Source organism: Zonotrichia albicollis, chromosome 10 (assembly GCF_047830755.1).
Source record: "Zonotrichia albicollis isolate bZonAlb1 chromosome 10, bZonAlb1.hap1, whole genome shotgun sequence".
NCBI lineage: Eukaryota > Metazoa > Chordata > Aves > Passeriformes > Passerellidae > Zonotrichia > Zonotrichia albicollis.
In genome coordinates this window covers 21497285-21524892 of record NC_133828.1, presented here as the reverse complement: position 1 = coordinate 21524892, position 27608 = coordinate 21497285, and the positions used below count along the sequence as shown (strand labels likewise).

Here is a 27608-nt window from a genome sequence, read left to right as displayed (position 1 = left end):
TCCAGGAGGAGAATTGTAGGTTCATTTCAAGGCAGATAATGTTTGTTCATTGCCTATGTCCGTGATTTACCCCATGGGCTTAAACGAGTGCAGCAGAAAACCACATGTTTTGTTTTACTACATGTTAAACAAGTTCCAGCAGAGTCTGGGAGCCCAGGTTAAGAAAGAAGGAGCATGCTTGTAAAATCTCTGTGTGAACAAGAGAGTCATTGACAAATTTTGAACACCTGATCTGTTGTACCAGAATGATTACTTTTTTCATAATCTATGCAAAGAATATTTAAACAGTTGATGAGTTCAGTCCCAAAGACACAGAGCAGGTGTAATTGATCTATATAATTGATCAACTTCCAGCCCCTGTTTTGGGTCAAACCTCAGTCTTCTTCCCTAAGCTCTCATTTGGAGAGAAGCTTCCTGAGCAGTCAGTGAGGGGTTTTGTCCAAAGTGCAAAGACATTTGCAGTCAGACTGGCAAAAACTCCTAATTAAATTGAACTTTTGGGGATGCTCTGGTGACATGTCTGTGAGAACAATTATTTTTGCCATTTCAAAAGTATCACAAGTTAAGTTGTAATAGGAAAAAATATCAATGCTTCATTAGTGAAAATCATGAAATTAAGATGCAGAAGGCTACAGAGTGGACTCCATGGCACATCCTCGGGGATGGCACATCCTCAGGGATGACACATTCACATGTTGCTTTTCACGTGAACTAGGGCTTGTGAGATCCATACTGATGCAGACAAGCTACAGGGCTGTTGTAATATCAGGCCTTTTAGATCACAGATTTTTTGAAACCTCACTGGCAACTTGCCCATTAAACACAGGTATTGTAGCCTGACATCCCCAGTGTTCTTCCCCAGTTTTTCCAACTACAGTGTTTGGAAAGTTTTACGGGCTGACATATTGGGAGAGAATAGTGGGAAATGGCCTGGAAAGCGTGAATATTTGTGCATGTAAAGCTTATGGGATTTGCAGACTTGCAGACCCAACTCATCTGTTTATCCTCAGGCTAGATAAGATTCAGTCAAATATGCATTGTTTAAAGGAGCTTTGTTTCCATTATGGCAAATGGATCACAGGAGACTGACTTTGGAAGCTGAAGGGCTCCAGTGCTCCCCCATTGTAAAAGGGCTGTGATGTGTACTGGACCCTTCCTCAAGTGTCCTGGACGTTACAGACTTTTGTAGCATGCAGGTGGGAAGCTTGTTATCCTTCAGAAGTTCTTTTCATTCATCAGGACTTGTCATGCTTGAGGTGGCATTTCCTCTCCCAAAGTAAACATAGATTGTATGTACAATAATGTATCACTGCCTTTTTATGTGCTTTATTATGTTTTTTCTTCCTCAGGCGTGGACCTGCAGAGCCACTAGAATATTTAACAGGGCCACGAGTAACGTACAAAGAGAGAGATCTTCCCTACTACCACGGAGGACAGCCTGTTATCCACCCATCCAAGGGGAACTACATCCGTGTGCCGGACACAAGAATGGCAGAACTGAGGTACCCTCAGTATTACCCAGGCCAGCCCGTGGCAAACCAGCATAAAGGACCCCTCCGGCAGGACGTGCCACCCTCCCCTCCGCAGTCCCACCGAGCACCAGCTTACAGTGAAATGGTCCGACACCGTGGGACCAGTCCAGACCAGTACCAGTACAGGCAACAGGATCCCAGGCACAAGAACCCCATGACTGCAGCTGTATAGCCCTGCACTGGACTTGGGCTCATCATCCTTGTAGAGTTGTTCCTAAGCGTAGCTGCCTGTAAGAATGGCACACGAGACCTGGAGTCGTTCTTACTGAGCTGGGCTCAGCCTAGGTGCTTTCTAACAGGCGAACTAAAGCCACGTGAGGTACGATGTGTTTTGAGTATGTGAGGTACCAGACAGTTGAGTGTTTTTTAATTCCTTTTAAAAATAGAAAGTGGCTGCTGGGAATGAAACACAACACTTAATACACCTCAGGGCTATTTACTGAATCCAGTTACACCTTTACAGTACATAGCTGTCTGTGTAAGGGCAGTGGAGTCACCAGAGTTTACTTCAGAGTGCTGTTGTAGAGCCTTTTAAGTGAGAACACAGCATGCAGTACGGACTTCTTGCAGAGCTGGGCATCTTGTGTATCTAGTGTGTGATCATGACAAGGGACTGCCACAGAGATGGTGGCCACATTCCAGGCACGTCCTGACCAACAGCTCTGCTTTAAGGATGCTGCAGTTCCAGATTTGTGATCTGGCCTCTGTCTTCCTCTGTCTTTTTGGTGGTGGCAGCATTTATCTTGTAGCCTTCATTTTTTGCAGTCTGTGTATCAAGTCTTCTCTTACTGCACCTGCTGCAGTTGGAGTAGGGTAAAAAGCCTTATTCCCTATGCTTGGGCAGGCTGTCAGAGGACAGGCATCCACCTGAGAACTGTGTCTGTAGAGGGGGGAGTGCGTGTTTGTGAGTGTTGGTTAGTTATACAGTGTGCTATACAGTCTTTAAATGTAAACCCTGGAGACCAGATCCTCAGCTGCTGTCAGGAAATGTCACTTGAGGGGTTTCAGTGGAGCTGGCCTACAGGGAGGTGACCAGGGGGGTGACTATGGGCACGGACTCCATAATTCATATTATGTTACTGTGTCAGGTGCTGCCTTGGCTCCATCAAGGCAGCCCATTCCTGGCCCACTCCAAGCGGTGTTGGAGCCAAGTGCCTGCCAGCAGCATGTCTGTCCCAGCCAGCCCAGTGCCACCACAAGGCACCTGTTCCTGGGGGCTGCCTTCCATGCATGGGGGAAGCTCAGCCTTGGGCAGCACCGGGCCCCACCGTGCCAAGTGCCAAACTACTCGAGTTCCTGCAACCAGAGGCCATGAGGTCTGTGAGGAAAGGCGCTTTTCACAGCAAGGGGTGAGGGAAAAGACAAGGAAAGTAACAGGAAGGGCTTCAAGACCCTGGGGCCTAGGAGGAAGATGTGAGAAGAGCTGTTTGTAGCAAGTTATTTGCAGCTGTGCATAGGAAGAGAGAAGGTGTAGGTGGGGAGGGGGTGTCAGCAGCACAGTAGAGCCATGGTGGGGGGACAGGGTGGTGGGGTACATGCTCAGTCATTTGCCCCAAACAGCCTGGGTTTGTTCTGCAGCCAGAAATGTGTGTCCCCAGCCACAGGGACCTGTGCGACCTGACCCAGGAGGGCTCTGAGCATTTAGAGATCTGTCTCAAGGATTTTGTCAGGAGGAAACCATGCAGTATTGTGACCTAGAAATATGTTATTTCCAAGTGTCCTTAATTCCTCAACTTCTGCCTTTTGGAAGTGTCACTAAACCACTAGGCCTCCTTTCCTCATCAGGACCTGGCCAAGGATTAAGCATAAGGATTTCTTTGATGTCATTTTGACACATTTGGTATGCAACATATCAAATCACATAGATCACTTCCCAGGTGTTAAATACCATCAGGAGGGTTTCTGCTAGGAGTATGTCCTGCTAGCAGTAATGGCCCTGATGAGAAGCAGCATTTAATCCCAGCCTACTTTCTTCTCTGCTGATGGTGCTAGTTAGAGCCTGGTGTAACCCTCAGGCACAAGGAGCACTTGCAGCTGCCTGAGTGGCTGGCAGGCTCTAGTGCTTGCATTCCCATCAGCCTCCACCCACCACAGGCTGGGAAGCAGGAGAGAGGAGACAGCTTTCCATGGCAGAGGAGCACCTCCATGATTCACATAGAGGGCTGGACTCCCTGGGGCAGGGGCAGGCACAGCTCTAAATCCAGTCAGGAGGAAGCATTGGTGGGAGGGAGAGAGAAAGAGGAATGCAACTGATTATGAAGCAAGAGTCTTTGCTTCTTATTCCATTTCTTTCTGCTCTCTTCCCTAGTAATGTAGAAGGGAAAAACCTCTGGAGGGAGTGTTGGGTGTAAAGCTGGATGTCTCTCAGTACCTTCCATAAATAAGGCACATTCCCCAAGGAAAGTGTGCCTGTCATGTACGTGCTCTGCACAGCCCTTTACTTGTCTCAGAAAGCTTTAGATGCTGTAGGATACTCAGCCAGGACTTGGCAGCCACAGGATAGCCGCTGGTGTTATAAAGGCCTGTTGAAATTGAAGCAAAAACAAATTAAAATACTTTCCTTTCCCTCCTTGAAATATAACCCCTGATACATTTGATCCAGCTGCAAAGAAACTAATGTTTGCGACAGTGGCTTTATCAAGCCAGGCCACAATTAAGAACAGCTCTGAATATAAGCTACTGCCTTTGTAAATCACTCTCAACTAACCCTTCAAATGGCATCACAGCACCGTGAACAGAACTTACTTACAGTATTTCATGAGTCAGGGCCAAATAAAATCTGGATGGAAACAGCTCCTAGATTATTTATAGCCTTTGAGGGACCTGCCCAATGTCTCCTCATAACCTGAATCTTTCCTTAAGAGCTCCCCTTGATGGTATTGGCTCCACTCAGTTGAGGCAGACAAATCAAACAAACACCTTCTGAGCTGTTAATCTTACCTTACCCAACAGGTTATTAAATGATGCTTCTGCTCAGTAAGCAGAAATCAGTAGAGAGCTTCTTCCAATCAAAAAAAAAAAAAAAAAAAAAAAGTAAGTATAATATATGGATGCATCCTACAGGTAAGGAGCTAAGGAGGAAAAACAGTGTGACCTAACTGGGAGAGCAAGACCAAAAAGTATTACAGAGCATCTCATCAATCTCTGGTGCCATTGTTCTGGGAGAAAATTGCCATTTCCTGATTTAATATCTGGTAGAGGTACAGTATTTTCAAAAGTATAATGTGTAACTACAGTATATATAGTCAGCTTTTCTGCAGTATAAAATGTATGATTTTAGCACCATATTGTGGAAAAATATGTACCGTGCAGAATTCACGAGGTGCTACAACTGACGGTTGAAAATACACACTTGCAAAATCCAAAAGAGCCGTTAAGTAACAAGTTGTTCTTTTCCCATATGTCCATATGTTTGGGAAAATTATGAGTATGAAATGCTCTTGACACGTAATTGCCTCGCACTCCCTCATCCAAAACGTGCCAGTCCAGCAGCAGAGTCCCTGACGTAGCGGGTGTGAAGGGAGAGTTGGGTTTGCCACGGGAGCAGCCCTAAGTGTGTGTGTGAGCAGGCAGCGAGACCGAGGGAGAGAGGCCCGCACTCACGTGAACCTGAAGCTTTGATTTCCTGAGCTGGTGGCGTGCAGCCTGCATTTCTGGCTCTGGCACAGGGCCAGCCAGGCCCAGCAGTTGAAAGATTAAGAGATAGAAAAAAGAGCCTGTGGATTTTCTGAGTGACCACCCACTAGTGAGCCATGATCTTGGCCTGTGAGCCGACTTTACCACTGTGATATATTATGATGCAGAAGTCTCTAGGCACCCCTCAAATGCGTAAAGAAACATCAGCTGCCCTTTGTGGGGGAAACTAAGCATAGAGAAGAAAAAAAAAAGGCTCTTGCCTTGAAAAAGTGCATACAGTCCTGAATTCCAATTCACTCCAGCTTCCTGATCTAGAAATAGCTTCACATGCTGCCTAATTTTTTTTACAGATGAATTGTGCTACCTCTTCCTCCCAGCCATCACAGATTTGTTCATCAGAGTCAGTGCTGTGAGTGAATCCTAGCGACTGCTCTGCCAGGGCCACATCCTGACACTGCTCTGAGCAGGGGCTGCTTTGCACTTTCAAAAGGCCCCACACCTGTGCTCCCCATCACAGTTGTCCTGCAGGGTCCTTAAGCCTTACATGCAAAATCAGAAGTGCTATTCACTATCTCTGCATAGGAAAGGAGGCTTTGGAAGACACTATTGTGTTACTGTGAGGGAGAGAGAGGTACTTGTGATCCTGACAATATCTGTGTGTTTAAGTAAAACTGATTTAAAAATCATGTGTGATTGTTTTGGGGGAGAAATTCAACACATAATTTGACAGGTTTTTTCTAGTACCACGTCAAAGATTTTGATCTTTTGTTACATATGGCTATATAAATTTTACCTGGTTTATTTTGCATTAAAATAAAGGCTTTAAGACTATATATGATTATGTACTTGTATGTAGAGTTTTTCCCTTCTTTGTGTCTACAAAGTCATCCTCAGCCATGGATGTGATTTGATATTAGAGGATAATACATGATCAAGCTGGATTAGAATTGGTAAGATGAGTTTTTTTAACAAAATAACAAAACCACAGCAGCCATGTGCTGCTTTGTAGGGGAAAAAAGGCATCCCAGGGCTTAACTTGATTCTGTCTCAAATCTGCATTGTCTTCAGCTGTATTGCCTGAATCCTGATTCCATACCCCAGGATTGAGAGGAGAAGCCAGAAAAACTCCCTTGTCAGGTCAGAGAATTTCAGTTTAGGCAGCTGCTTGTTCATTGCTGAAGTTCCCCAGGCACTTTCATCTCAACATGGAGCTCTTCTCTTGCTGTTGGTACCAGCTGAGGTGTTCTGCAGCCTGTAGCAGCTGCCAGAGGCCTGAGAGGGCTGGAGACCCTGCCAGAGATTTAGGAAGCCTTGAAAGTTCTGCACAGGCTCTTCACATGAGGTATGTTGGTCATTTAACTGAAGCTGGTAACTCTTATTTTCACACATTATGCGCAAGATAGATCTTTGTAGGATCAGGCTGTGGGTTGCAGTGAGATCTGGGCAAGAGTGTTATGTTAGGCGGAATAATTTTCAAAAGACACTTCAGTGAAAAGGCATTAGTAAGGGAGAAGGAATAATAAAGCCTAAGATGGAAATTACAGGTTACTGTGAAGAAAAAGGAAAGAATAAAAGAGCAAAATAGACAAAAAGGTGTAATAGAAATGGCAGAATGATCAATAAAAATACATGTGTACTGCATTCCAAGACATCTTGAATGCAGGTCTTCGTATTTACAGCGGAGACAGCTCATGGATAACTGTCAGTCAATTTTAGCATGTATTAAATTATAAACCACATAGATGCCATTTTTTGAACCAGTCAGGTCATAACTTGCACTCACAGCTGAAAACTGAACAAATAAAAAGGACACCTCAGTTTCTCCTGCCATGAGCTGTACAGAGTAGCAAAAGACAAAGTAGGAGTGTATTGAGAGCTGGACAGTCAGTGACCACAGTTTGAGATCATAGTCCTTCTGCCTTGGTGTTCTCCTGTGGTTTCCCCACAACAGCACTCAACAGCACTCACCGGGACCTGGGCTCAAGTTAAAATCTGTTTTTCAGATTGCTTTATCTGTGTAAGGAAGTATGTGGAGCCATTTGACTGTTCATTAATTGTAATGAACAAGACCATGCCCTCCTGAGACCGGTATCCGCTGTAAGCAGAGTGGGATGCAGCGCCTTTCCGCACGGAGGCTCTCAGAGCTGCGCTGCCCCAGCAGCAGTGCAGTGACCTGCTGCAATGTGCTCTACCCACAGCAGAGCATCACAGCCTCTCAGGCATGAGGAACGTGGCAGCTGGGCTGCTTGGGAGGCTCTCAGGAAGCAAAGTGCCATTATCAAGATTGAAGTGGAGCTGAGCGGGACCTGCAGCCTCCCAGACGACATTCAGGGCTTCTGGTAAGTCCCAGAGGATTCTGGATCAAAGGCTCTGGAGGTCTCCTCAGGAAGGTGCTCAGGCTCCCTTTGCTTGGTGTGCTCATCCCTACAGAGGAGGTATGGAGGTGCTGAGGCATGCCTTGGAAAGGATGGAAACAAGACAGAAGGGATCCTAATTCCCAAGTGTGGGATCTGCTCCAGGGGGGACATCTTGGCTGATGGTTTTCTCAGTGAGCTGGATGGGAATGATCTGACACAGGCAACCAGAGAGATAGGATTGCTCTGGGAATGGGTAAGGAGAGGTGAGGGAGTGGAGAGTGGGAAATTATAAGGAGAGTCAACTGGAGCAAAGAAAAGGGGATGAGGAATTAAAATAGATTGAAAAAGGGTACAGGGTATGTCAGACCTGAACAGGAAATAGGTGGGAAGGAGAGGGGATTGTCCCTGGTGTGTGAAATTCACAAACCAACAAGGAAGGTGGAACTCTGATAATGCTCCCCAATTTCCGTTTTGCATCCCAGACTTGTAACATCCCTCCAGTGTTCCAGAGTCAAGACCAGGGACAAAGCAGCACAAAGCTACCCTGTGCCTGATCAAGAAGGCAGAAGAGCAAGTAGGAATTGTGATGAAGCCCATCAATCAGTGTGGGGAGAGAGACACCCATCACACATCCCTGCTCCCTCCCTAGATCACATGCTGGCACCCAGATCTCACAGCCTGCTCCACACACACTTCCCTTCATCTCCCAACCAACATCACAGTCCCCTTTCCGGACTGCCTCTTTCATCCAGTGGTTCCCTCTGATCACTGATGTCCCCAAAGCCACATTGACCTTCAGTACAACTTTTGCCTTCACTGCTGAGAAATCTCACATGCCATCTGTGAGCATAGCTAACCAACACCAATAATTTTGCTGGCACCTGAAAGAGTCAAAGTATGTGGCCCCCAGCACCACCCCGCATGGTATGGGGTGGGACTGTGCCTTCATTACATACAGGGACAAGTCATTTCTGAGTCAGTGCTTTGTGGGTATAGATTGTAAGAAAGACAAAGCTTTCATCTGCTTTTTTGCCTGTCTAGAACAAACCTTTGACATGTGCAAAAGCTATTTTATTGCTGGCGTGGTACAAAAATCCTGAACCAGTTTCAAGGGCCAAAAAGGTGATTATAGTCTTTAAAGCAGAATTAATTCTCAAACTGTTCCCAAAATATGCCTGACAAACTAACCCAAGCCAGATGAGTTGGCTGTGCTCATGGTAAAAGGAAACCTCTGTGCAGAGGAAACAGCCCTGCTTTGCTTTTCCAGAAGAATATCTGCATTTGAAAGAAATAATTTATTGGGAAATATGTACAGTACAGTAAAATAGCAAAATGAGACATTCAATGAGGCTTCTATATAAAGCTGTGCCCTTTGCCTCTGGTGGATAATGAATACAAATGATATAAAGAAGCAATGAACATTCAATGTTTTATATTTAAAATACATTTGTGTGGAAAACAATGTGGCACAGATAAAGGACTGAAGGGTTCTCAAAGATAATGCCAGAAGCTGCAAGATGTTAGCAGCTCTGTCGTATAAGTTTCAAGGTGTAGGTTTTTAATTTTCTCTTACGAATCACAGAAGCAGTCGTGAAAACTGTCATTAAAATTCATGGCAAGGAAAGTAAACTTACATTAAAACCTACCCTGTTCTTCTCTGAGTTCTTGGTACTGACTAGGAAGTGTCTGCTTCTCAGCCAAAACCTTACCTACACAATCTGATTTAGTCTCTAGGCTCTGTTAAACTGGAGTTTTCATGTATCACATCCTTCAATCCAGAGTACAAAAGGAAAAAAAAAACTTAAAATTTGCAACCTAGATTTTCAAACCAGCAAGCTATGATGTTAAGAGGTTTGATTTGCCATTTTTTTCTAGGAATAAAAAAGACAAGAAAAAACACAGCAAATATGAAGAGATTTGTTTATAAGTAAATAAAAATAAATAAACCTCCCCTCCCTTCTTCCTAGGTATATATATGCATAATGTATATGTATATGTACACACACTTAGGTACTGCTGTTTTTGATCTAAAAGCAAGTTGACTTTAACAGCTTATTTCTAGCTTCTCCCTGAAGGAGTCAGTATTTACAGCAATGTATGCATGAGAGGAAGGCAGGATAAATGGTGAGCACTTGGTTCATGAGGGTTGGATGTACAGAGCGGCTGAGCCCTGCAAGCAGAACAAGGAGGCGGCTCCCAGAGCAGCATTTCCTCATGCTGCTTGTCGCTCCAGTGCCTGCATCCCTGTAAGTGACAATTTGCAGAGGTGGGCTGTGTTTGCAGGGCAGCCCCTGCCCCAGGTGTGGAAAGGATTGGCAAGGCTGCTGCAGTGGGTGAGGTTCCCTGGGTGGGCACCAGGGCCATGGGGCAGCCGCAGCGCTCACAGCCCAGCCAGGATGGGCAGGGTGAGTGGCACTTCCAGGACATTGAAGCCAGAGTATGAGTTAGAGCAGTTGTGGGACAGCTCTTAAGATTGAAGCTGCCTGACAATCTATTGGTTAATTTGGCAAGCACAGGAAATCAAAGGCACTCTAAGGATGCTCAGTTTCCACTCTGTATTCACATTTGGCCAAATTAATCACAACTAATTCAGTGAGCGGAGTGTTAGGTTCAAGAAGGGTGTTTCTTATCTCTTCACAGAGGCTCATGCACACATCCTCCTCACCATGGAGGATGTCTTTCCTACCCTCCTTCTTTGTGCCTCTCTCCCCTCTATTGAAAATAAGCCCTCCAGGCCAGTAATTTTTCTTTATATATAGTAAGAGGACAGTAAGGCCTCAGTCCAATGTGCATTTAATGCACTCCTGCCTCATCCCTCCCTCCTAGCACTTGGTCCTACCCCATCCTAAGTCCTTTCTCCTTCCCCAATTGCAGGGATTTTCATTGCTGTGAAAGGACAATGGAAACTGAGCTGCTATTGAAAAAGAGACTGATTTGTTTTTTCTTTGCTGGGCTGTTTTTGACATGGATAATTTCACAACTCAGTTCCTCAGATTGCTTTGATGGCACAACAGAGTGGATGGAGCAGTGAGGGAACCAGGCTGGGGGTCAGCATGGGTTGGAGAGTGGTTAGGCTGCTGTTGCTACAAAACAGAAAAGGGAAAGAAAAAAAGAAAATAAAAAAGAAAGAGAAGAAGAAGAAGAAGAAGAAGAAGAAGAAGAAGAAAAAGAAGAAGAAGAAGAAGAAAAAGAAGAAGAAGAAAAAAAAGAAGAAGAAGAAAAAAAAGAAGAAGAAGAAGAAAAAGAAGAAGAAGAAAAAAAAGAAGAAGAAGAAGAAGAAGAAGAAGAAAGAAGAAGAAGAAGAAGAAGAAGAAGAAGAAGAAGAAGAAGAAGAAAAAAGGAAGAAGAAGAAGAAGAAAAAGAAGAAGAAGAAAAAAAAGAAGAAGAAGAAGAAGAAGAAAAAAAAGAAGAAGAAGAAGAAGAAGAAGAAAGAAGAAGAAGAAGAAGAAGAAGAAGAAGAAGAAGAAGAAGAAGAAGAAGAAGAAAAAAGGAAGAAGAAGAAGAAGAAAAAGAAGAAGAAGAAGAAGAAGAAGAAGAAGAAAAAAAAGAAGAAGAAGAAGAAGAAGAAGAAAGAAGAAGAAGAAGAAGAAGAAGAAGAAGAAGAAGAAGAAGAAGAAGAAGAAAAAAGGAAGAAGAAGAAGAAGAAAAAGAAGAAGAAGAAGAAGAAGAAGAAGAAGAAGAAGAAAAAGAAGAAGAAGAAGAAGAAGAAAAAGAAGAAGAAGAAGAAGAAGAAGAAGAAGAAAAAGAAGAAGAAAAAAGGAAGAAGAAGAAGAAGAAAAAGAAGAAGAAGAAGAAGAAAAAGAAGAAGAAAGGAAGAAGAAGAAGAAGAAAAAGAAGAAGAAGAAGAAGGAGAGGAGAGGAGAGGAGAGGAGAGGAGAGGAGAGGAGAGGAGAGGAGAGGAGAGGAGAGGAGAGGAGAGGAGAGGAGAGGAGAGGAGAGGAGAGGAGAGGAGAGGAGAGGAGAGGAGAGGAGAGGAGAGGAGAGGAGAGGATGCTAAGTCACAGCCAAAGCACAGTGTATTAGGGGCTTGGATTTAAAAAGTCAAGCACCGTCTTCTGCAAGGGTTACATTCCTCTGCACATTTACTTTTGGCCAAATTTCCTGAGAGCAGAGGCAGCATTCACCAAGTTTGATTTCTTTAGGCTCTCTCTTGTGGATTTTGTTCTGTGTTTAGCATTAGGAAAATATGGGAAATCTTGAGGCTTCACATAGGTTGTGGATTTTCCACTTTCCTGGGGTTTACTTGCACATGGAGGCAGCAGGGAGCCCTGGGACCCCTTGCAGGTCAGAGGTAACACACACATCACTCACCTTGATGGTCTGGAATAGGGGTGCCCAGGAAGCAGGGCAGTCATGGGCTCAGTTATGGAGGGCACACTGAGGTTTCCATGTACTTGGGCTTCCTCAGCTCAGGACAGCTGCTCCCAAGGATTCCTGTGAGAGGGGGACAGGGGTCAGCAAGGGTGCAACCAGCAGGTCCCAAAGCGTGGTCAGGGTGCTCACTGTCACATCCCCAACTCTGTCACACTGGATTTTCTGTAGGACTTTTTTGTCCTGCTGGCAGGGACCTGCTCAGGGATGCCAGCAAATGATTTAAGTCACCCTGTAACATGGTTTGTGTCAGTCATGGGTCTGGCCAGCAGCAGTGACATTCAGCTAATGTTCCCCCAGCCTCCGAGATGAGAGGGGAGCATGTCTGCCAGCTGAGTTTCAGGTCTCCCTGGCCCTGCAAACTCTGGGAGAACAATAGGAACCTTTGGCACACACGGGTGGTGTTTTGGGGCAGTGTTTCAAGGAGTGTAGCTTTTGTTTTGGCTGTTTGGTTACATGTCTCCTCTTGGATGTTCATGCTGAACAAAAGGCGCTTGTTCTCTCACCGACTTCAATGAGCTTGAGTCCAGCTGGATTTGTGCTTTAGGTGTAGAGTGCCAACAAATACCCCCATCAGCAGCCCCATGTGGAGAGAGCCTGGGGACAGCACTGGTCTGGGCACACCCTGCTGTCAGTGTGCTCTCAGGAGCAGGAATGAAAACACAATTTGTAAAACAGCCTCACTGGAATGGGTCTGGGTACCAAGCCCAGAGGGCAGCTCTTGGGGCTCTCTGCATTGGGGAATGCTTTGATGCTTTGTGTGCCCAGGATGTTCAAGTTTATCCTCTAGCTGCCAAGTAACCTGCTTGTCTGCTTTAATTTGCTAAGCCTTTTTATTTTTAAGAAATCCTTTATTTATTAAAAAACTGCACATTTCCAATTAGTTCGCTCTGCTCCTTTCTTGCCCTTCTCCCACACGTCTTATAGCAGGAGCCTCAGCTCACAAGCCGGAACAGCAGTCAGGGTGCAAATATAAAATATAAAATAGGCCCAACAGCTGCCAAGCACAGACAGGCACATTGAGTGGGTGCCTGTACAGGGCAGGCAGGCTCCAGAGATAGTGATTCAGCGGCAGGCAGACAAACATGCAGGCTCCTGCCAGGTCTGTGTGCAGGAGAGGGCAGTGGGGTTGCCAGGGGCTGCATGCTGGGGTCCCAGGCCCTATGGAGCCGCCCTGGCACTTTGTGTCAGCACTGGAAGATTGTTAAGCAGAGCATGGGCTCAGTTTACTTTTACCCCTGCTGTCAGCCTTCATAAGCCAAGATGTTTTAAGTTATCCTTATCCTCAAATTAATAAATTCTGCTCTGTAAGAGTGTAAACACAGGAAAAGAACACGACTAGAAAAAAAACACTCAAAAGTACAGACTGGTGCTGTGCAATAAGGACGTTCCTTTTCCTGACAGGATATGGGATCACAGTTTAAAAATATGCATTATAAGAGGTGTGTTGGGGGCAAGGGGGTCAGTAGAGAAATCAAGCCCATTGTTGGCTGAGCAGGAGAGGCTGAGAGAGGAGAGTTCAGCAGCAGGTGCCGGCAGTGTCCCTGAAGCCATGGCTGCCGGTGGGCCAGGAGGCCGCGCAGGCCCGGCTGAGGTGAGGCTGGGCCAGACTGCAGGGCCACCCACAGCCAGGGCCAGGGCAGCTGTGGGCAATGGCCCCACAGAGGTGCTGCCCCGCAGGCCCAGGGCCAGCCGGCCTCAGGGGCAGCCCCACATGGTGGGTACGATGGCCATGAGCAAACAGTTCCTGATGCTTCCCTCACAGTCGGGGACGCAGGGGATGGACGGCCATGTTATGCCCCATGGCCACTGTGGGCTGGTAAGGAGAGCCTCCAGCCTCTTCAACCAGCTTCCACACAGGCAGGGGAAGCTCCATGGTTGTGAACATCCTCTACTCATGTGTCCTAGTGATAGAGTATCTGCTCCAAATGCAAAACTCTTCTTGGGATGTAGCTGATTTTCCCCCTGACAGAGGTTGGTCATGGAGAGGGTAACCCTGGTGTGGGTGCATTTTTACTTCTGTCTGCGAGGGTCCCCTCAGAGGTCCCCTCTGTCAGAGACACAGCGCACACAGGACTGGCTGAGCAAGTGGCTGGCTGCCCCCATGCAGCCCCCAGGCCACACCAGGAGAGAGGTGGGATCCAGGCAGCAGGCCTGCGGACAAAGCCAGGAAGCTGTTGCTGGTCAGGCATTTCAGGGGAGGGCATGATTTCCACAACAATAAACACATCTGATTATTTGATTAGAGGGAAGACAAGGTCCCCAGGAGGAGGTCCTCACACACAAAAGACAAATAACTTGTGCTCCCGCTGGCAGTGGCAGAGCAGGAAGATGAGGGCAATGTCCTATTGAGGCTTTGATCAGCAAGGGTCAAGCATGCAAGCTAACATGGCTGAAGAGGTTCAGGCTGCATTCCCACTGCAGGACCATGCCTGGCCCTCTCCCAGCCCTCCACTTGTCTTTTCTGCAGTCTTTCACCCCTGTCTAGGAAGCAATGTGGGAGCCTCCTGAGGCAGATTCTGCCTCCCAACGTCACCTGGCTTCAGCAAGGCCATGTCCACTCTGAGCTTCTCAGTGCCAGGCATCACAGCACATCACTCTACTTCTGCCCCTTGCTCGTTGCATGTCTGGGATAGACCAGTGAAAGAGGCTTCTTGGGCTCATGGCATGCCTTTTGCCATGGTGCAAGCGGAAAGATGCTGAGAGGCAGCAGTTGGAAGACAGGAGAGTGTTAGAAGGGCAGAGAAGGTAATTTTCCAGTTCCATTTCTCCTGGACTTATACTTGGATAGTCTGGCCATAGTCATGGGCACTTGGGGATTTTCCTGGTTCCTGGAAGGTTGGGCTGCCCCCTTTCATCCTGCCATAAGAGACCCTCAGGACTCTGCATTTAAAAAGATGGTTCTTAATGGTACCAGCAACTGTACATCCTGTGATGAACTGATGGCCCAGGATGGAGGTTGGATAAAGGGTTCAGTGTAGATGTTTTACAGCTGCTCTGTGCCTTCATAAGACAGGTGGCCCCAAAGCCTCGGTGCCCCAATAGCTTAATCCATACGAGTCCCTCCTGCAGAAGAGCCCCAGAGCAGGAAGGCTCTGTGTGTATAGAAAAGGGCTTGAAGATCTGAGCCATACTTTTACTTTCCCTTGGATTGTATGTGTAAAAGTAACTTGTATTTGGCCCACAGAACTGCAGTGCTTGGAAGCGAAAGCAAGAAAGTGATGATTTTGCACTTAGAGACCAGAGCTCCCAAGAACTTTACAAACACAACACAACCCTTTCAACTGGGAGAGGCCCTTGCTGATCTCCTGTACTGGGGGGAGCGCTGGCTGAACACAAAAAATCACTGGTACTCCAGAAAGCAAGGTAAGCATAGAAAAAAACTTGTTTCAAATACAAGTTTCTACACAGAGTTGTATTGCATAGATGCAGTATATAGATCAATGGGTGGGCAAGCTCTGAGATTCTGGTCCTAGGTTATATCTAAGAGTTTATTTAATATATGAAAAAAAAATCTGCTTCTCCCTTCGATATGTATGCTCTGTGAGAATTTCTGTGCAGACATAGATGGAATAGGCTGGAGCACTGGAAGTTTGTGCTGTGCATGCTTCATAGCTTCTCTTAGTCCCCAAGCACTTTTCAAGCTGTCTGAGTGGCCAAGGCCACAAGGAAATGCTTGCCAGTCTGTTTGTCATCTCACACCCTCAGTAAATCATCCCAGTATCATCTGGCTCAGAGCTCTTAGAAATCTGGACAACCTTGACAGAAAGTGTGGGTAATGAGCTGGGAAATCCAGCAGAAGAGTTTTAGGGAACATGAGACCACAAGATACGAGTCTTCCCTGATCTGCCACAAGACCTTAGGTCTCTGCCCAAGAGTGCAGCTAGAAAGCAGCCCCTTAAATGGATGCCACATCAGAGATATTGACTTACCAGTGGCCTGGGTACAATTACCCATGAAACTTCAACCTGGGATATGAGTATCACTAAGAGACAAACAATCCCATCTGCAGCCTGCCCCTCCGAGATGTCTTCTCTGTTTATAGAAAAGAAGGGGGTGGTGAGCGTCTGTTAAAATGTGTAACTTCCTGGCTTCATCTTTGAGGAGTCATGTCTTTTAGTGGGACTTGTCAATCAAAACTGTCTAATGGCACAGCAGTCAGTGCTCCTCGCAGTGGCTGTGGCAAAGAAACAGGGATTCTACTAATAACTTTTCTGTCCCAAAATATTTTGACTTATCTGAGGGTCTATATGTAAAGGGAGCACTGATACTTCACGTGGCTGGTGCTCTGTGACCAGCGCACCCCTGGGGAAGCAGAGATCTTTGGAAACCTGCAGGGAGAGTGAAGGAGGGAAGCCTCAGGGAGCAAAGAAAATTTTGCAAAGCAAAAAGAGATGCTTGTGTAACCTCCCATAACTACCAGCTCTGAGGCGATTGCCAGAAGAATCACTAGGTTCAGCTTAAGTTAATGAAAAAAACAGGGAAGAAAGTTGTCCTTTCCAACCTGCACCCACATTCTCATTTACCTTGGGCAAAAATAAAACATGCCTAGATATGAATTCTGCACCAGAAGTAGTATTTTACACCAACTCACAGAGGGTAAATGACTTCTTGTGGTATATAGCAGTGGGAATTCAGGCATGTAATGTAATAACAAGAAAGGATTTTTAGATTTGTCTCAGAAACCCTGCTAGCTCAGACATTATAAAAAAGAATGCCAAACTTTTATATCTCTGTGAACACAAGAGTAAAAGTTCCTTAAAGAGAGTGAAATATGTCTCCAGTTTGAGAAGAGCTGTCTATTTTGAAAAATTGCTGCAGAAAACATGGGCAAACAGCACCTCATATCTGAACAGCACATTACTGTTCCTCAGTTCTTTACTTGTGTAATTAAATGCTGCATTAAATGCTTAACCAACAACTTTGCTTAATAAACATTTCCTTAGTCATTTGCATGGGACGTGACAGCACCAGACCTGAGCCTCAATCAGGGTGTCCAAGCAAAATCACAAAGCAATCGGCAACGAAAAGTCCTCTAGTGCTGCCTCTTGGGGTGAAACAGCAACACAACACAGCAGACCAGGATGGGACATGAAAAATACAGAATGCACTTAGAGCTGACAGCCATAGTGTAATGTGACCCCAGTCACATTGGTATTTGATTAGCAAACACGGCTGGGAAACAGCCCTGCTCTTAGGAGAAAGAAATCTTTCATATCCCCTACAATCAAGCCCTCAGCTTTGTTTTATCAGGGAGATGGCATCTGAATGCTTCAGCAGAATAGGCTGTTCTACGAGGGCACGTTGTCCCCCGTGTGTCCCTGTGCGCAGGACTTTCTCCAGTGGGGCTGGATGAAGGAGGAGCAGCCTGCAGCAGTCCCTAGGAGATCTGTGCCAGACTGGTGGCTTGGGAGCCTCCCAAGTGCCCACTGTGTGCAGGGCTGAGACCATCACACTGCAGAGAGGGAGAGCTTGTGAATTTGTGTGCCAGGCTTTTTAGTTTGGTTATTGGAAGGTGACTGGCAAGTAAGGGGAACACAAAATTTGTGTGCTGCTTGAGGGTCACGAGCCCAAGCCACCAGTGTTGAGCTCCATCTCTCTCTGTGGGGTCTAACAGGAGGACAACCAACAAGTCTTCTTCTCCTTCACCTCCTCCTCCCAGGGCTGCAGATTGTGAGTTCGTCTGGCACAAGAGCACAGACACTTGCTAGCCTCTCTAGAGAGGAACTCAGGATAGCCAACCATCATGAAAGGATCTTTTTAGGGGACAAAATTAGAGGCTCCAGCTTTCCTCTTCCCCCTCCTCACCCACCTTCCCCCCCTGCTGCTGCACCACACGTCTGTAATATTTTATTTCAATCAGCTTTGTTTTGCTTCTGAAATCTGCCTCACTCCCTCTGTCCAGACATTTCATTTCCCTTGGAGACAGGTAAATAAGTAAATAACCGCAGTCAAAGCCCTATGTGAGTACCGAAGCCTGCAGTGCTAGGAAGCAACTAGTGTGTCTGATTTTGCAGTGAAAGTCCAGGTGCAATCTTGGCAGCACGGCTACTGTCTGCCTTTCAAGCAGATGTCTTCATCTAAAGCCCCCACCACCACCCCACTCCCTTTGTGTATCCTCACAGGGAGGACGGGAGTGGGAGACAATATAAATTAATATCCATTGGAATGACAGCAGCTGGTGCCTTGCATAGCTGCAAACACGTGTCTTAGAAGTAGAGTGATTAGTCGTAAAACTGTAGAGCTGAATGTTTATGCTTGATCAATTACAGGAAAACAATAGATGGTGTTTTTGTCCAAGTGGGAGGAGTGAGGGGAGGGAGGCTTCAGCCATGAGCTGATTTTATTCTTTTTTTTGTAATGGTAGCTTCAAAGAATATGGGGTCTAGTTACCAAAAAGACTGGCAAACGGCAGCTTCTGAGAAACCCACTGGTTGCAGGCAGCACTTAGCAATCTAAACCTCACACAGATCTTTTTTTTCCAAACTTCTTAACATTTATGAGGAATGGATTCAGATGGATTCAAATCATGGAGCATGTGGGAATGAATTAGGCAAAGCTTTCTAGTGCACAAGCATGTATGCATTATGTGTAGAGGCCTTCAGCTGGAAGGAGTAATTTTATGTCTGTTTCTATACTTAGAGCCTCTCCTACTGCCCCAGTTAAGCAGAAACGCTCCTGTCAGAGCAGTGTCATGTTAGTGGCTGCAGTGTGGCACAGGACTGTGCCTTTGGCTCCAGCTCTAATTCCTTAGCAGCACTAATTGCAAACACAGTCTGTGTCACTCCCCACATCCGCAAAAAAAAAAAAAAAAAAAAAAAAAGGAAAGGAAAAAAAAAAGAGTTACATTTTGCAATAATTCTAATGGAAATGCTAATGGGATGAACAGCAATATGAGGCCAGTGGGTGACCCAGCAATTTCATCTGTGCTGGCAACGGATGACCATCTAAACGATGTTCGGGTAATTCTTCCTCTCATTAGCAGCACAATAACTCATACACACAAATCCATAGGCATTTGCTATAATTTTTTAACATGGCTGGAAATAGAAGTAAGCACATGCAGTATGCAAGCGTTACAGCATGTGTTGGCTGTAAATCTGTCTGGAAGTGGCCTGATTCTGTTCCTGGTTAAAGCAGTGGGAATTTTGCCATTGACTTCAATAGAAGCAGGATGGGATTTTTTTTGGACTTATTTTAAAGTGAGGTTTTGTTTCTTTGGAACAAAGTTTTCAGATTCCCAGCTACATTTCACTACTTGGCTTGAACTCACGTCAATTCACCTTTCATGTGTTTAACAGATGGGGCTTCTCTGCTGCTCACCTTCTGTTTGGTACCAGCACTGTAACCAGTCTCCACTGGGTGAGAACCACCTGTGGCTGTGCTGGGGGACTGAGCCAAGAGAAGGAGGGATCTCACATGGACATCTCTGGGCACCTTTGATTCAAACATGTAAGAGCACTTGGAAGAGAAAGCCACTGCTTTCATGTTTTCAGCAGGTGGAAGGTCAAAATACTTCTTAGAGCATCTAAGATTGAGGTGAGTGGTGGTGAGGAGCATGGGGACCTTTGCTCTGCCAGCAATGGGTCTAGTGTTTCTGTGTTGTGTCATGCACAATGGGGGCAATTGCAATCACTATGGCTTTCCCAAACTACCTGTAGCCCTTAGGGATAGAACTGTGTTGCAAGTGCTAGGATATACCTATGTACACTTAGTTAAGTGTGTAAGGAAGAGGTTTATATATGGTATAAGACCATGTGTTTCTCTGCTGCTGCCACAGCAACTTTTGAACCATTTCATCAGAAATATAAATCTCTGGCAAGATTTCCAAAAACAGCTGGGGAGATAAAGGGACCATGTTAGTGCCACCATGGCAGAAAGACCTAAGCTCGACCTTTATTATACATCCATGAATCCAGCCACATGCTAAGCACCTCTAGGAAAACAGCATTCATTTGTTCCATTGCTCACACAACTAATTGCTTCATCGATTTTCATTTCTGGTGACCACAGTAGGAGGAGTCCAGCTCTTCTCATCAAAGACTACAGTTTCATACTGCTCTTTTCTAGCATTGTCTCTGCTCTCACTTGGATTCCTTGCTGGCCACTTTCAGCTCCCCCTTCCCAGCTCTGCCTCTGCCCTACTCCCTACAAAGAGTCATGGCTCCTCTGCCAGCTGTCTTCTCACTTTCCAGGGAGACACCTCTTCTCCTTCACACTTTGCTAGCAGTGTGATATCTAGACCCCCTCTCTCATTAGTCACCCACAACATCCTCTCTCAACTATTAATGCTTTACAGCTTGTCCCTCCACCACCCCCACTCTGAAATTCCAATCACAACAAAAAACTCAGGAATGAGACAATAAATATGTATTATTTCAATAGGAGCCTTAAAAACAAAAAGCTTTTGCAACAGCTTCCCAGCCAGAACCACAGAGATTATAGTAAGACAGAAAAACTTAAGAAACAGCAGCTGTAAAATATATTTAAAAGCCTTTATTCTTTCCTATCACAATGTGGCAAAAGAAACTAAATACAGCTTTCCATTTGTTTAACTAAAAGCTGCCATTCCTCAGTCTCTTTGATGATAATGATACCCACAGTTAAAATCAAACTGCAGCACACACATGGAAAACTTTGAGCTCTGTACCAACTTTGCACAATGTATTATTAATAGCAAGGTTTGTGAACCCAAATGCTCTCAGGTGCTGAGAGCAAGGGGAAGCCTGACTGTGTTGGGCTTATGGTTGATGCTGATAAATGCTGCACACTGAGGAGGCAAAAGAAAAACCTGCACCTGAGGATTGTCTGTTACAGTAACCACTGGATCCACTGTACTGTGCACGGGGAGAGACCAGTCAGGAGTGCAGCATCAAGCAAAGAAGTCAGACAAGGGGTGGGAGGGAAAAGGTACCAGCTGTCCCATTTTTCTGACATGGAAAGGAAACAAAGTATGGTAAAAGTCTGGTACTGCCCACAGGATTACACTGGGTAGCTCTTGGGTCACTTGTCTGGCTCAGAATGACCAAAAGACCCCACTGCCTCTCCAAATCTGAAGCTGCGTGGCCACAAAACCACCTCTCATTTCCGCGTGCCTGATAACAGTTATTCTAGTGCACCTTTTCTCTTCAGCAGATTCTTGCTGCTAGGCCCTAGGTTTGAACTTCTGAATTTGCACACCCTGAATTTGCAGAGGAGCCACGTGCTCCTAATGTCCTGTGAAGGCAGCTGAGCACAGGAGTGTTTTCACTGCCCTGCTGTAGAAGCTGGCCAGAAAACTGTCTGCTTCCTGACTGTTGTTCTGCAGTCCCAATTCCCCGGAGGATCCTTTGGTGCAGTTATTTGAGGCATGGACTTCATGGCCACCCTATTGACTGTGAAGCAGCCTTAGCACCATTGATTTCCAGAAGAAGCTGCACTAAAAAATCATTAGGGTCTTGTGAAGGATCCTGAGGAGAGAGGAGTGACCCTCTTGGGAAAAAATATCTACTCTGCAATGATAAGGAAGCAGCCCCATCCCTAGAAGGAAAGGGTGATGACTGTGACACCAAACATTCACAGAAAGGGAAGGGAAGCAGAGTAGGGCTCCCCCAAGATTATGGATTTCTTGTCTAGGAAGTGGCATAAATGTGAGGTCTGACTTGAGATGTGCACTTATGTCAAAGGGAGGATTATGAAGATGATCTTCAGCCTGATACATCCAGCAGAGCTGTCTCCAGCAAGACCATAGTGCCACTAAGAACTTTGGAGGAGGGGAAGCATGTACATAAGTTCTGTGCCAGACATGTTTTGAAATGCTCTCAAAGCACAGGAGTGTTTGGCTGTGGTGAAAACATAGCTCAGCATGGCTTACAGCTATCAGCTGGGATCCTCTAGATCTGTTCTGATCTGTCTTTTATTAGCAGATTATGCATGGCTTTTTCTGTTATGAGATTGCTTTTTGAGGTCACTGACATATGCTAGGTGAAGTCAAGTGAAAAGCAACGGTTCCCTTGACATACTCACCTAAGTGTTCTGTGTTAAAAACCATCTCCAAAAGACAATTCAGCAGCATCAGAAGTTCCTACTTCTGATATTGCACAGGCATAGTCAAATAGCAATCTCTCCCTCAACAGTTTACAACTTAACTAAATGCTAAAGTAATCCACCGGCTTGTCATCCATGTTGTATCTGGCTCTTGGTTTTTGTCTGCTTTGTCTCTTCAGATTGTAAACTGTTTGAGGCAAGAACTGTCTCTGAGTCTGTGTTTGGACAGAAGAGAGGTCCTGGTCCTTGCACAGCCAGGTACTACAATAAATACAAGGCACAATAATTTATTTTAAAATGAACATCAAAGAAAATAAAAGATTAAAAGGGAAAGAAAACCTTTCACAGCTCAAGGCTTTCCCCCATGACAGTGCTCCAGAAGAATGTGCTATCTGCTGGAGGGAGCTAACTGCTAACCCCAGCTGCTGGGAGGGCTGTGTGACGTACCACCACGGAAGTCACGCCGGAATGTGCCTGGGATGGGGAGGGAGGGAGGGAGGGAGGAGGAAGAAGGGTGAGGTCAAAAGCTAAACCATGATAAGAAAAAGAGAAATCCCTTTAAATACACACATGTGTTTTCTTGCCAGAATCTATCAAGCCAACAGCCAAAGCATGGTAATGGCATTTTGTTTATATGAAAAGAGAAATAGCTTCTGTGCCTGGAAATATTTTTTTTGCCAAGTTTCAGGAAAAGGGGGGAGGAGAGCGTATAAGTGATTTGCTGGTTTAAGAATTTGTGTATTTTTGAGGAGGTGTTTTAGTAAGACTGGTGGGGTGGCCTTTTCTAACACTGAGCACACAGCCCTGTGAGTGCTTACTACAGACCGTGACAAACCATGGAAGCCAGCCCAGCAAGGCAACGGCAGCACTTACAGTAAAAGTCATCATGCTGGCTTTGCAGGGCTCAGCCACTTGGGTCACATCCAGTCATCAGGGAAGGTGATGGATGAACTCACACCAGCTTCAGCAGACTTTAAATGAGGCCCTTGGTTTGTGGGTAGAGGTCCACAAATCTGCCCCTCTAATGCTGTCTATGGAAAATTTGCTGTTGACCCTAACTGGAGGGCAGTCCAAGTGGAACTTCTCCAGAATGCCCATGCGCTGCTCTGTGGGTAGGAATCACAGTCAGTGGGCCATTTTGGGTGCTTTTAGCAGGTCAACATATAGAGTCACCTCACACTAGAAACTTTTTGATTTTTTAAGAGTCTTAATTGCGCCCAACAGTTACAGTGGGGTAAGATACTCAAGCCCCAGTCAAAGCTCACAGTAGCAAAGCCCACAGAATTTCCAGGGTCTGTTGGAGGAACAGATGGCCTTTACAGCTCCATGGTCTCTTTGCAACTGAGGAGAAGCTGTGGAAATCATCAGCCTCCTCAGAAGCTGGGGGACCAGTGGGTGTTTGGAGAAGGAGCATGCCAAAGCAGAGAGGAACCAAGTAGGTTATATGTGGAGATGGGGTCAGGAGGGATGGCTCCCTTCAGGCTTGGGGTTTTGCTGCAGTGGCTTCTGATGCCCTTAGCAAAGCCACATGCCTGCTCCTACACTACAGCAATTCAGGATCTGTCCTTCCAGCCTGGGTCACTGTGTGCCCCCCTCCCCTCCTCCATTTTCTCTTCCAGGTCCATTCACTGTGCCAAACAACAGCATGCAATCATCTTGTGGGGGTTATTTCTGCGTAATATACCCACCCAGTGGGATTTCAGTGAACATTAAAGTGGTAGATGGAGCCTTTAATGAAGTTAACCTGCGGAAACCGAGAGAGCATTTGGTTGAAGTATACCTGAAAGCCCAGGATTACACAGCAGCTGCTTCAAAAGAACCCACTGCCTCCTTTCATACCACTGCTGTATTGAGAAATAATACAGCACCTTTATATTCTGCCTAATTTAGTCAGCTTGCTGAGGTCTGAAAGCTTTCTTTATTAACTCTGAAGATGCAGGGTCTTTCCTCCCGCTTCAGTGCCACTGCCCCCCCGCACAGTCTGCTGCACGGAGCAGGCCCCCACAGCACCTCTGCACGCCTCCCGTGGCTCAGCACCTCCTGAGCCGGCAGGAATCGCCTTCCCTCTCTCTGCTAATCCCATGATGGATTTTAACTCCACTGTTTTTCTTCCTCCCTGTTTCCTGTTTATGCATTTCCCCCCCCCCCCCCATCCCCTTGTTCTGTATCTTTGTTTCTTTCACCTCTCCCCTTCTCCACTCTTCTTTTACCTCTGCTTTTTTCCCTCCTTCATCTCATTTCTGCTTTCCAGGCTGCCTCGGCACTCCCCTCATTTCCCCTGCAGCAGTCAGTGCTGCTCCCGTAGTCTCCAGGCCCAGGGCTCCTGGCACCGCAGCAGGGCAGTGCTGGCGCAGGACCCGTGGGGCTGCCTGAGCTTCAGGCCACACCACAGCCGGGCAGAGGGAGAGCTGCACGCCAGCAGTGCTCCCCCTGTGTCAAATATCCGTGTGCGGGAGAGGCAGAGGGAGAAAGCAGCTCTCTGCCGCCAGGAAGATAGGCTGGCAGCTGCAAAAATGGGGGGGACATGTTAGAAGGAAGTGAGCAATTACAGGGTGAGTGGGCAATATCAGGGCAGGAGTGGGGTGGGAGGGCAGTAATGGGATGAGCAAGGATTTGCCTGCTACAGCCCCCGAGAGCTGAAGGGGCAGCCTCTGGGCTTGCTCTGCAGCCGCTGCTCAGCAGATTAGCAGACGTGGTACTCCCCATGAAAAATTAACAGGCCAGCTTGCTAATTAAGCCACCTCTAGACTGAAAGTTTATGGACTTGAATGCAATGTGCCAAACTGCTTTGTCCAAGTTGTGGTAGTGGCCTGCTTTTTTGAGTATGGACAAATTCCCCAGCAAACAGTCTGGTTGAAGGCTACAGCTAATGGGATGCTAAGGTAATTATCGGCTGTTTGTGGCTATAAAATGAGATCTCGTAATCATGCACCTGATAGACTAATAAAAACATTTTATATTATGCACTTAGAGCTTTTTAGCTGAGGATCTCAAAGCACTGTCTGGAGGAGGAAAAGTGCAACAAGAAGTCTGCATTTCTATGAGGAACTGGGAGACAACCCACACCGTCTGCCCCCATGCCCTGCGCTCCCGCTCCTTGGATACCCTGCCAAAAATGTTTGAGTCCCTGCTCTCCTGCTGACTGACAATACTTATGGTTTTATCTAGGCTGGGTATCATTTTTCCCCTCTCTCATTCCTAACCCTCTTTCAGTCCTGCCGTGTTGTTTTCCCTGGAAGGCTGTCAAGATCTGCATTGGAAATAGTATGTTTTGACATAAAACTGGGGGAGACACTCTGTTTGTCCAACTACTCTGGAGCCCAGAGAAGGTTACAGGAATACATGATGCCTTGGTTTGAATTTTATTTTCTTTTAAAGCAGGATTGAGAAAGGCTCTAAGGAAAAACTTGGGGATTTCCTGCATTACAGACACCTCCTGATGGTCAGTTCATGGGGAGAGGAGGACTCATTTAGAAAGAGGAAGCTGTGATTGAAAATAAATGAGGCTGCATGATCAATGTTTAAAAGGAGCTGCAATTAGAGGGAGGAGAAGAGCAGATCTGCAGAGTGCCAGGGAAAACCTAGGTACACAGGCCCTCAGGTCAGCAGCAGGGAACTAGGCAGTGTCTGAGGAGGCTTTCTGCTGGAGGGGAGGAGAGATGGGGGAAATTTCACTGCATCACAGCTCTGACTAATGCTTGGGCTGCAAAATTCCTTCAACCAAATTTAATGCAGATGGTACGTTAAATATTACAGTACCACTAAATTACATATTGTCTCATTTTCAGTGAGGTTTTGTGGATGTTTCTGACATGCAGACATGGAAAAACGCTGCAGTTCCCAATGGGTTTGGTGAGTGCTTACTTGAGGGTTTTAAAAACCCACAGGAGGACTGAGCAGAGCCCTGAGCCCTTTGGCAGAATCAGGACTTCCCAGCATGGAGAGTTGATGAGGTCCAGCTTCCCTTGGGGCACAGAGCAATACCCACAGCAGCAGCAGCAGCAGCAACTGCCCAAGGAAACAGGCAGAGGTAAGCTCACGGTACATAGCATCACCTTGTGCTCAGTGCCTTCAAACCCGAGAGAGGGTCAGAGTATTACATGCTCCCAAAATAAGTATTTTTGACATTCTTCTACCTGAGCTGGAGTAATAGGTATCACCAGCTCTATTATCATCCTGTCCTGAACACTTGCAGTGGTAGAAACTACAGTAGTGCTGCCTGGTTCTTTAGTTGTGCCTTTCTTTTTTTGTGACAGTGGCATGTTGGGGAGAGGAGACTCGAGATCCGACACTAAACACAAGGTTGGATTTGTGGAGAGCAATTGAAAAGCAGCTGAGAGAAACCTCTGTGGAGCAGCAGGTAACTTCATTTCCCATCACCATTTTCTTTCCTGAGGTTATCTTCTCTTCATTCAGTAACAGACCAGAGCTGTTATCAGTTCAAGGTTTTGTTTGCCCTCTTCTATTGACCTTAACCAGTGGAAATGGAACATAATGGAAGAAAAATTGCCCCTGTGCCATATGGTACATGAGATGGGGCTGTCTCTGATTAGGGCTTGGTAACCTCTTCCTTTTCCATGCATGTCTTAAGAAAGGAATGATTCATGCTGTGGGTTTATATTACACTCTGATATCTGTGTTATGTTTTGCAAGGGCTATTTATACACGCAAAAAATCACACTTCGCTAGCTTGATAGTAGTCTAACTATAAGCAAGTAGTAAATAATAGTTGCATAATTCCACATCAAAATACAATAAAAAATACAGGAGACTCTGTTGCCACTGGCTTTGCGTTGACTTCAGCGGGTTTTGGAGCACATTTGAGCCACAGAAGATGCAAAATCAGGTATCAAAACACACAGAAGGAAGAAGGATGCTACAGCCCTCAGGGTAGCGGCTGAAATATCAGATCTATCTGTCAGGCCAAATCTGTTGCTGTCAATGAACTTCCACTGGCCTCAGAGGAACTCTAAGCGTTTGTGTTGTGTGAATGTGCTTAAACAGGTTGGCATCGTGATTTCATTGACGTGAGCTGGTAATGCTACTCGTAACTGATAGACAGCAGAGTACAAAATAATTAGTCTCATCACCCTAAATGAATACCAGTGAAATGTTCTTACTTTCCCTCTCACCCACACAATGATGTATCTCACTTCTGCCACATGCCAGTATCTTTTCACTAATTACCAACTTTAAAAAACTGAGATAATATAGCTTTAATAGTTTTGTATACTGTTTGTTTGAAAGTTGGAATCTAAAATCTAGGGACTCATCAACAACATAAAGGAATTGTTTTTAAATAGCTTTTTGGTGCAGGGTTTTAGGGCTCTTTTCACTTGCTTTGAAATTTCACCTCTCAAAGAGGATGGAGGTGTGAGTTAGCCCCAGTTTGCCAGATACCCGCTTTTAAGCCTGTTGTGGTCTGTGAATATAAGCAACAAGTAAACGCACGGTCCCAGCAGTTCCAGCTTGGGCAGAGACTCTCCACCCTCTCAAGGCAAAGGCGAAACTTTGGGAGCACTGCTTGGATGACAGTGAACGCTGCTCTCAGTTTGTGTTTTTAAAGAGCATCTCGGAGAAAACAGGTTTGGAGCGTGGAAGTCAACTGTGGTGCAGTCCCGGAGGAGGTTTGCATTTGTCCCTTGGAGAAACCTTTGCACCGCACTGTGGGTGCCAGGAGCGAGGC

The 27608-nt window shown here is 46.0% G+C and overlaps 1 protein-coding gene across 4 annotated transcripts in view; it reads left to right on the top strand.

Moving 5' to 3' along the window:
* Nucleotides 1-6009, top strand: part of PARD3B (par-3 family cell polarity regulator beta) — a 394022-nt gene extending 388013 nt beyond the window's left edge. For all 4 annotated transcript variants that reach the window (XM_074548315.1, XM_074548314.1, XM_074548313.1 and 1 more), the window contains one exon: nt 1350-6009. In XM_074548315.1, coding sequence (XP_074404416.1) covers nt 1350-1704 — 355 coding nt within the window. In that variant the 3' untranslated portion in view covers nt 1705-6009. The remainder of the gene's footprint in view (nt 1-1349) is intronic.
* The last annotated feature ends 21599 nt before the right edge of the window (nt 6010-27608 follow it).